Source organism: Mustelus asterias, chromosome 8 (genome assembly GCF_964213995.1).
Source record: "Mustelus asterias chromosome 8, sMusAst1.hap1.1, whole genome shotgun sequence".
Classification (NCBI taxonomy): domain Eukaryota; kingdom Metazoa; phylum Chordata; class Chondrichthyes; order Carcharhiniformes; family Triakidae; genus Mustelus; species Mustelus asterias.
Genome location: NC_135808.1, coordinates 115,888,902 through 115,899,602, shown reverse-complemented (window position 1 = coordinate 115,899,602; position 10,701 = coordinate 115,888,902). Strand labels below are relative to the sequence as shown.

Below are 10,701 nucleotides of genomic sequence, written 5' to 3'. Positions count from 1 at the left end.
TTTTAAAAAGATGCTTCTAATTAAGACAATAGCCAAATTTTCAGGAATCCCTACAAAAGTGGATTGGCACCAGATTGAAATTAATACATGTGATACTCAGTATTATAAAACATACAGTATAATTTATTTTGCAATGAATGGGCCCAAGTTTAAAAATATAAATGGAAAATGCTGAAAATATTTAGCATTGGAAGCAAAGTTGATGACATTTGCGAATCTGAAGCAAAAGTAGGAAACAGCACTGATGTAGTCATCCATGTTCTGAAAAGAGAGGGGAGGGAGGGAACCGGAGTACAGAACTGGAATGAAGAATGCCCCACATATTCCATGAAAACACAGGTGTCGCTAGGACCAACATTACTAACCAACCATTACTTGTCCGCGACCTATTCAGCTTTATACCACAACCAAACTCACCAGTCTCTGTGATCCCTTATTCACTCCTCAATCACCCCCAACTTCCTCTCCCTTTCCCATGCACCTTTCTGTGCAACCACAGGAAATGCAACACCTTCACTTTTATCTCCTCCCCACCTTCCAGGGCTGAAACATGACTTCCAGGTACAAAAGTGACTTACTTCATTTTATTTAGTATACTGTACTCACAGCTCAATTTGCAGTCTCCTGCTATTAGGGAGACCAAAAGCAAATTGGATGGCCACTTTTCAGAGCATCCCCATTGAATCCGCAAGTGTGATCTTAGTTTCTGGTTTCCTATTATTTTAATGGTCTGCCACACTCCTGTTCCGTGAAGCCCTGTCATGGGTGAGTGGCAATGACACTGTAGAGCATCAACCTGCTGTCCTGTCTCAGGATGACAGCATTTGAGCTTCCACCACTGCCACCAGCCCAATGCCTTTGCTGTTGCCAGCCAGTCAACAAGGAATGGAGCTGCTCATGCGGAGAACGGGCGATGCAAAGTAGGGCCTTCCAGGTCCAGAGCTGCATAATGCCATGCTGCAAATCCATCTACAGCCTTCCCATTAAAAGTCAGCAGCCTTCTAGATACGCAGTAGCCACTGAATGTGGGTCTGCAAAGCAACATGGAGTCAAAGGAACCTTGCACCATGAGGAAGCCTGCAATCATGCTCTGCCTGTTTTTCTCTGGAAATGTATTCCCCTCACTTCACCTACAGTGTGTAAGTTACCTCCCTGACACAAAGGACATCAAGATGCTGGTGATCTTCCCTGCTCTAGCCTGGGAGACCGACACAAGGAACAACATACCCACAGTCACCTTCACACTGGCAATGCTGGCCTGGGCTTTGCAGACCCGGTTTTGAGGCCACAGGTCTGCTTGCAAGAGGTGGCAGATTTTAGTGAGCAATTTCTTTGTGAAGTGGAGGCATTGCACACACTGTTCCTGGCTTAGATTGAAGGTCCTGTGTAGTTATGGACTCCTGCAGATAGCTCTTCTGTTTGAACAGTCTCTGCTCTTTCTCCCTGTTATCTTGCAGGTGAGGGAGGGGGCGAACAAACTACAGCATCCATAACAGGGGGCAAATGGTGTGAACAGAACACTTGAAGTGAGAATCAAGGGTCTTCATTATGTGCCACATTATTCCCCAACTTTAAGCAATAGTACTCTATGAATGGCAAAACACTCCAGTTAACTCAGCCACAGCCAGTAGAAATCAATCAGCAATTAACCCAAAATAGTATCTGATGCCTGTAAATAGCACTGGTGAGGGATCCTATCTGTGTTCAATTGTGTGAGGCTAAGGAATGGTAATAGCTGGAGTATTGAGGTTGGAATTGGCACCTCTATAGTCCAAGTAAGTGTTACAAGCCATTCTGTCTACTCTGCACACTCCTGGTGCATGCTTCCAGTGTCCATGCTAACAACATACCCTAAATAGTATCCAGCACGGTCCAAACCAAAAGCGTGCAAGCACAGCACTGACGCAATGTTGGACCCACAATGGCAGCCATAGTCCCAAAAATGCTGGCCATTATGGTTTATGAAAGACTTTCTCAACAACATAGTAATCTCAGACAAAAGCAAAATACTGCAGGTGCTGGAAATCTGAAATAAAAGCAAAACAATTCTGCAAATTCACAGGTCAGGCAGCATCTGTGGAGAAAAGAATTAATGCTGCAAAATTTGATTTAAAGCTCTCCAGTCGAAACTGTCTTAAGCTAATCTTTTTCTGAATTATTTGCAATCCCAACCAACAACATAACTTTCAAGACATTATTTGTGATCAAACCAAAATAGACTACAGACCAAATGCTGAAAATGGGATTAGAATAGATAGGTGCCCAATGGACAGCACAGACATGACGGGCTGAAAGGCCCCTTTCTGTGCTGTAATGTCTATACTCTTTGACTCAACAGAATTACCATGATTTACAAATGAACAGAGTTCAACCCCTTTGTTTAGAAATGTGTCATGCTCACATTTTAATTAATTCTCAATAAAATATGCACATCAATGTTTGCAGAAGCTAGCCATGAATTCATCCATTCAAATGATAAGGAGGTAACCCCATTTGGTCTAGTAAAGCTGTGATTTAATGGGGAAAGATTCACTTATGATATATAAAAGGGACACTTGTTAATCTGAGAACATAGTTTATTAAAAATAATTTAACTTGCATTTTAAAAACATCACTTTTCATTTTTATGTTAGCTCATAAATATTTTTACAGGCTAGGTTAAAACAAACTTCATTCAGAGAGATAAAATAATCCCCCCAAAAAAACACAAAATAAAACCACATTTTAAAACATCCAAACTGCTATTTAAAAATTGATGAATGCTGCTTGCTCTTCTCACTAGATCATTGCCTTTCTAGTTTGTTGACTTGTTGCAATGAGAGTCTCTGGAGTAGAAAGTAAAATGGGTACAGGAAGAATCTCACATTCTGTTGATTGTGGAGTATTTGGATTCTCTGCCTCAGAAATCTTCAGTGCACAGCAATAGGTAAGGTCAAGACGCTCATCAGAAAAGGGCAGATACAAACACCTTCAAGATCAGAATCGATTGAGGTAAACCAAGATTACCATCAGACGAGACTAATTGCAACCAGCAATGTTATCAGAAAGGTTAGGTTTCCACCGATGTAGAGTGTCAATACCATCATTTTAAACCTATGACCCTGTAATTGTAGAATTGAACAATTTAATGTAAATTGAGTTTACGTTTCCGCTGTTTTACAGAATTTCTACCTTTGTAATTTACACAAAAATAATTGAGCTTTCTATACTTCTGATGCTATCAGTAAAAAAATAATAAAAACCTAAAGCTAAAATGGTGTACCTGTGGATCAATCAATTCACTTGAATCCATTATCTCCATTTTATCCTCTTCTCTTTTCTGTGCTGTAGAAGGTTGGATTAAATTCATTATTTGGAGTAATTGAGAAATATTTTTGTTTCAAATTCTGAAGGTATATACTAAACATGCACGAATATGTCCCAAAAGATTTCATACCCATAAGCAAAGTGACATAACACAGTTAAACTATAGCTTTTGCATGGACTGTTGCTGGTAACAATATGAGTACATTTCAATCTTCATCTCCGCTAGTGCAAGGTTTTACCTACTGGGACTTGATTATGAGCAATTAACACTTCTCTTAATATTCTGTGCCCAAATTCCCATTAATGTTAAAGTTTTATTCATTAGTCACAAGTAAGGCTTGCATTAACACTGCATTGAAGTTACTGTGAAATTTTCCTAGTTGCCACAGTCCAGCGCCTGTTCGGGTCAATGCACCTAACCAGCACGTCTTTCAGAATATGGGAGGAAACCGGAGCACTCGGAGGGAACCTACGCAGACACGGGGAGAACATGCAAACTCCACACAGACAGTGACCCAAGCCAGGAATTGAACCTGGGTCCCTGGCGCTATGAGGCACCATTGCAAACCACTATGCTACATGTAATAATGTTCTGCATTATATGTTCATGGTTATTAAAACTGTCTGAAAATAACATTGGCCTTGTGCTGGTTAACTTATCTAAATGTTGCAAAGTTAAATGTTGCATGGAAATTACCGCAAAGTAAATTTTATATTTAATGTTCCGTTTCGTTCTGAGTGAGCTTCCATTTCTGCAAAGCACAAGAACACAGGATTTAGAAGCAGGAGTAGGCCATTCAGCCCCTCGAGCCTGCTCCACTATTCGATAAGATCATGGCTGATTTGATTGGTCTCAACTCCACTTTTCTGTTCTCCCCCCCCCCCCCACCCCAACTCAATAACCCTCGACTGCTCTGCCGATCAAAAGTCGATCTAACTCAGCCTTGGATACATTCATTGACCCAACAGCCTGCATCGCTCACTGGGGAAGAGAATTCCACAAACTAACAACACTCAGAGACAAATTACTCCTCATCTCAGTCTTAAATGAAAGACCGCTAATTTTTGTCTTTAAACTTTGTCCGCTAGTTCTAAACTCTCCCGTAAATGGTAATCCACTGAGCATCCATTCTGCTAGGGTATTAAGTGATTTCTCTGTCCTTGGATAACCCAACAAATGGCAGCCAATGTGTTTTTAGACCGGAATATCCTGCCTGGAAATTATGGGATGACTTGATCTTGTCAGCCTGGTGTGGCAGTGTCTAAGAAGTGACCTCATTGAGTATATCAGATAGGAAATGATGAAGCCACGACACAGGACTATGTACAAAATAAAAAGGGGAAGCAGCAAGCGATAAACAGGCAAACTGCTCCCACAGCCAACATATCCAAACAAGGCTCTGCCACAACCAGTTGTGAACGGTGGTGGTCAATTAACGTTTATTTATTAGTCACAAGTAGGCTTACATTAACAAGGCAATGAATGACATTACTGTGAAAATCCTCCAGTCGCCACACTCCAGTGCCTGTTCAGGGACACGGAGGGAGAATTTAGCCTGGTTAATCCACCTAACCGGCACGTCTTTCGGACTGTGGGAAGAAACCGGAGCACCCGGAGGAAACTCACGCAGAAATGGGGAGAACGTGCAGACTCCGCACAGACAGTGACCCAAACCTGGAATCAAACCTGGGCCCCTGGCGCTGTGAGGCAGCAGTGCAAACTACTAAAACATTTCAAGATGACAGTTCACCACCATCTTCTCAGGGGCAATTAGGGACGGGGAATAAATGCTAGTCTTGCCAGTGACACTCACATCCTATGGACAAACCAAAAGAAAATAAACATTGGAAGCGAATAACGGGACACTGGTTCAAAAGGAATATCCTACATCAAGTTTCTGATGTCAGGAAGTTCTTTGTGAGATAGTTATTAACACGATTTTAGTCTTACCCAGGCTATGCGCCTGCAAATGCTTCAAATTTTCCAATATGATTCAGTGGTTTTCAAAATTCCCCAACACTGCTGTAAAAACTCAGACAATTTAAATTGCAGTTATCTTCTAGACTAGAACAGTAAATTAAGAAACTATAAAACTAACTGAAATTGCTAAATAGAAATACTGACCTTTACAAGCGATTATGAAATTATGTGCCTCTAGAATTAGTTCAGTTGCAACATGCCAAATTATGAATCCAACCATAATTAATGTATCCCATGGATTATAGAGGTCCAAGGCTGGCAGATCCATTCCAAGAAAGATTGATGCAACTATGTGAAAGTAAAAGAAGCAAATGATTCTTTTTCTGATCAGCAATTTTTACTGCAAGGTCTTTTATAGGAATGCTCAGAAATCAAATGTGAGGAATACAAAAATACTATACTTCACAACTCCAATCATATTCTACAAACAGAAATGCCTGGAAGGCTGGGAGGAGATTTGACAGAGGTGCTTGTTTCTTCGGAAGGAACTCTTCAAATGTAGACAATAAAAATATAACAAAACTTACTCCAACTTACAAATCAAGGAAAGGGTTTAATAAAGAAACTTCATTACTCCAAACTTGGGGCTTCGCCCTGGGCCACTCCAAGCTCCCCACAATTCCCAACATGTTCTTATTTATAGTGAGTCAGCTAACCATCACCACATCATTCTGTAATTGGTTCCATGGTTTATTGGGTCAGCTGACCCTTACAGCTTGTTACCATTGGTCACATTCCATCCAATACAAAGTTGTCACCGGTTACATTCTAACAGTGCTCAATGTCATGAGGGGTCTAGACAGAATAGATGGAGGATTTTTCCATTGGATGAAGGGTCAAGAGCCAGAAGACAAAGATTCACATAACTGGCCAAAGCACCAAAACAGACATGAGGAAAACATCTGGAAGTCTGTCTGAAAGTATGGTGGAGCCACATCGAGGCAGATTCAATCATGGCTTCCAAAAGAAAATTGAATAAGTACCTGAAGCAAATAAAACTGCAGAGTTAAGAGAAAAGGGTGAGTAAGTGAGACTCATTAGGTGGGATTTTCCGGCCGTGCTTGCCCCAAGGTTAGAAAATCCCGCCTGAGGTAAACAGACCTTTGTATGGTCCGTGTCCCACCATCTATGATTCCTGTGGTAGGCAGGAAGGGAACATTCCGCCCATTGAATCTATTCTGGCTCACTGCAGGAACAATTCGATGAATTGAATGATTTCCCTCTGTTCTGTAACCATTCTGATTTATAATGCATTAAATATAGGAGGTAATGTTATTTGTGCTGATGCTTGGTGTCAGAGGATAGCACAAACTACTCATGGTGCATTGTCACCATTATTGATTCATCTGCAAAATGCCTGGCATGAAGGAGCAGCATTAGTCACCAAAGGAAAAGATAACCATGTATCATGTTCACTGTAATCTATAAGTGACAGAGAGGCGCTTTGTGACACAATGCCTTGCAAAATTAAATCAAGCTTTTGGCAAAATATCGCCAAATGCTTTTGAACAATTAGTTCTTTAAAGGAATAGCTTCGTACCTCTCAATTTCTTTGTTCATCATTAAACACAAATGGTTCAGATGGAGAAAAGAAAGAGAAACTGTTTCCAACAACTGAAGGGTGAATAATGAGGGAATACCATTTAATCTGTCAAGTGGTTAGGATTTGGCATGCACAGCTTCATATGGTGGATACAGATTCAACAGTAGCCCTCAGAAAGACCTGAAGGAGAAGAAAATTGCAGCGATATGGGGAAAGAGCAGAAGAGTGTGACTAACTGGATTGCTCTTTGTAAGATCTGTGCAAATGTAAAAAGCCAAATGGTGGCTTCCTGTGCTATACTATTCTATAACTCTACAAATTTCACTGACATGACTTAGTAATCAATATACTGGGTAGGAAACCTGTTCTTGCTTGATCATTTAAAGCTGCTTGAAAGAGGCACTAATTAATGTAATTGTCAATCTTCTGTCACTCGCTGATTGAAAGATGCAACATCTATGTTTCTTCCAGAAGCCAAGTTGAGAGCATGGTTTCACAAATACTCCATGAAACAACACATTGACATACCAGTCTCTGATTAACAGATTTATACAAAGACAATACACCTAAAAAGCGAATATAAAATTTATCAAATACCTTCACCAATTCGATAAAAAAACATTTTTGTTTTAAATTCCAACCAACACAACTAACAGTGTTTGCCTTCAATAAATGTCCATACTTACTTGCTATTGTTCTGGCAAAGGTGCCCGTAGCCCAATGCACCCAGTTAAAAATATACTGTCTGCAGAAGATAAAAGAAAATGTTAGGAAAGTTGGGTTTATTTTTATTTTTAAGGTTGTGCTTTTCATTTGTCTTTGAAGATGCTTTAGAATTGCTTTGGTTTTCTTTTGTAATGACCAAAGATTGTAACATAGAAAACAATAAGAAAATATACTAACATTATTATTGTTAGACCTACTTGGATGTTTGTGGATTGGGTCTGAAGATGGCCATAATCGGCTGAAGAATTACCAGTATAAGAATCAAACAGCCAAAGTATGGATGGGCACCTGCAGACTGAGACGAGTATATGGTTAATACATTGATAATGCAACCTTCAAGCATTACTCATTCAGAACTCCATTCTGAACTTAGAGTAAGAAGCAAAGGAATAAAATCAGAAGATAAAAGCAAATTACTGCGGATGCTGGAATCTGAAACTTAAAGAGAAAATGCTGGAAAATCTCAGCAGATCTGGCAGCATCTGTACGGAGAGAAAAGAGCTGAGTCCAGATGACCCTTTCTCAAATAAAAACAGAAATTACTCAGCAGGCCAGGCAGCAACATTTTTTTTATTCATTCAGCTTTGTGGAGGTCGTGGAGCGAGCTGAGAGTAGCAGAGGCTGAGTGACAGGTCTCTGCAGCTAGAGACCTGCACATGCGCAATGACGTCCTCTGCTGCTCTCAACCAGCGTTCAGGTGCCTTAAACCCCGGCCCCTCCCTCGATAGGTGAGAAACCGTTTCTGCTGGGGTTTTTTCATACACTGAGTGCATAAGATAGTAGATTTGAATCTGCCCAAAAAAGAGATCTGAAACACTCCCCTCCTAACACTGCCCTTCAATTATAGTCACAAAATCAGAATTACTAGAAGGAGACCATTCAGCCTATCACTGCCCTCATTGAAATTTATCAGTGATAAAACCTGGAACCTTTTTTTTGTTTGATGTGGCTCAGTCCCACATGAAATAAGGCAATTATGCAGAAAAATGTCATTGCTTATTCAATCAATACAGAATTAAATACAGAAGTGCTGCAAATTCAGTCTGAGGGTTTCCAGGTGCTGCACAGCCTCTTGTCTGCAAAATGATAGGCGGGAAACAGATGCACACCTCTGGCCAAAAGATGCTACGTGCAAAGGCAAACAAGAGGTGTCACTTACCTAGGCCCATTTCAGATATCAGGTCCTGTACTTACAAGGGGCCTGGCACCTGCTTTTGGTCCCCACTGTAACATGAGTTCTCCCTGAGGCAGCTATCACTGCGAACACTCAACAAAGCCAACACAAAGATCACTTGCCAGAAAAAAAACCATGTTACTTTGACCTGCAGCACATTCCCAAGCTCTGTCAGTCATGATCTTGGATCTTCCCATGCCAACCCTGAGATTTCCCAATCCCCCTCCACCCTCAGGCCTCCGACCTCTGATCTCTTTTCCCACCCAGGAGTCCAAGACCTCCACCATCCTCTCGCACTCTCTCTCTGTGAAACCCCCATTCAGATTAAGACAGGGATTATGCAATTCTGTGATTTACTGGCAGTTGAATTGCCTGTCAACAATAACTGACATTAATGGTGTCTGCTTTAGAGAGAGATAACAGCTGGCTGGCACCTACTGAAATATACCACTGCAAGGAATCAGTGCTTCGAAAGGAGGAAGGAGGGACAACATTAAGAAAAGGTCCATTTCTTTGTGCACTACACTAGGGGGAGCTCGTGTGCACATATTCAGATGCTGCGTCAGTCTCAGAACCTCGCTGACTGTGTGAAGTGAGAGATGCCTTTAAGCTCTGCATTCTGTCACTGAATTGTGCATTTCTTTGCAAGGTGGTGTCTTAAACTGTCAGTTTTTCAACAAAATCAATTGGTGGAAAAAGAATTACAACTACTCAGAAAGCAGCCATTTTAATATCCATTTAAATTGTTTCAAATAGTTATTAGAGCAATGAAGTTTAAAGTTTATTTATTAGTGTCACAAATAGGCTTACATTAACACTGCAATGAAGTTACTGTGAAAATCCCCTAGTCGCCACACTCCGGCACCTGTTCGGTACACTGAGGGAGAACTTAGCATGGCCAATGCACCTAACCAGCACATCTTTCAGACTGTGGGAGAAAACCGGAGCACCCGGAGGAAACCCAGACACGGGGAGAATGTGCAGACTCCACACAGACAGTGACCCAAGCAGGGAATCGAACCCAGGAGGCAGCAGTGCTAACCACTGTGCCGCCATTGAATACAAGATGCCTGGAAATGACAGATGGGTTGTTATCTTCAGCGACCAATTGTTGCTCTTAAACTGTGGATTAATGAAACAATTGGTTTAATTAATAAGTAAAATAAATATTTAATAAAAAAACTTCATCACCCAAGTGGGGTTCAAAGACATGACCCTGGGATGAGTGGGCCTATTATCTATCAACTGAGTGTGTCAGGTTTTATGGGAACTGCCTGCACAAACCCCTTCCAGCTTTATGATTTGTGCAAATATTTAATAATTTACGAAGATATCATAGTGGTCAAAGTTGCAGTTGGACAGGTCTTTGTGTGGTGTTAAACTAGCCTGGGAGCAAAATGACACGCACCCACCCACCATCCGGGTGGGACAATCTGCAGATGCTCCAGCAGGCTCAGTGCGGGCTGTGTGGGCGCATGCAACTAACTGTTCCTGAAGGCTTTCCAGTCAGCGGCAGGAGTTACAGCAAAAAGGCAAAGTGCCCAACTATTAAGAAGAATTTCAGCTGGCGACTGCAGATGAGAATTGAAGCAGAAACTCTCAATGATACAGTACATATATTTGAGGCACTTTTAAAAATCCAATTTCTTTGACCGAGCTTTTGGTTGCCATCCTAATATGGAGGGCGGAATTTTCCAGCTGTTCATGCTGGCGGGATTTTCCAGTCCCACTGCAGTGAATGGAGATTTGGTTGAGCGCCAAATTCTCCGTCCTCGCTGGCAGCAGTAGTGAATGGCCGGAAAATCCCAGCCCTTACGTGGTTCGGCATCAAATTGGAGTGTCTTGGGGGAGTTTACCATAGTAGAAGGTACTACATGAATGCAAGTTGTTGTATAGCAGGCAATGTATAGCTTCTAAGGTTTTGTGAAAGCACTCCCTCTAAAGGCCGCCTCTGGGAAGTGCAATGTGCTC

At 41.4% G+C, this 10,701-nt stretch overlaps 1 protein-coding gene across 4 annotated transcripts in view; it reads right to left on the bottom strand.

Annotated features, from left to right (window-relative positions):
* Nucleotides 1-2,560: 2,560 nt before the first annotated feature.
* The window catches only part of frrs1b (ferric-chelate reductase 1b), a 53,598-nt gene continuing 45,457 nt past the window's right edge, over nucleotides 2,561-10,701 (bottom strand). For 2 of the 4 annotated variants that reach the window (XM_078218793.1, XM_078218794.1), the window contains exons 12-16: nucleotides 7,754-7,851; nucleotides 7,517-7,575; nucleotides 5,432-5,575; nucleotides 3,263-3,324; nucleotides 2,561-3,101 (exon numbers count right to left, since the gene is read on the bottom strand). In XM_078218793.1, coding sequence (XP_078074919.1) covers nucleotides 3,009-3,101; nucleotides 3,263-3,324; nucleotides 5,432-5,575; nucleotides 7,517-7,575; nucleotides 7,754-7,851 — 456 coding nt within the window. In that variant the 3' untranslated portion in view covers nucleotides 2,561-3,008. The remainder of the gene's footprint in view (nucleotides 3,102-3,262; nucleotides 3,325-5,431; nucleotides 5,576-7,516; nucleotides 7,576-7,753; nucleotides 7,852-10,701) is intronic. The other 2 variants (XM_078218795.1, XM_078218796.1) reach the window with 2 other exon arrangements.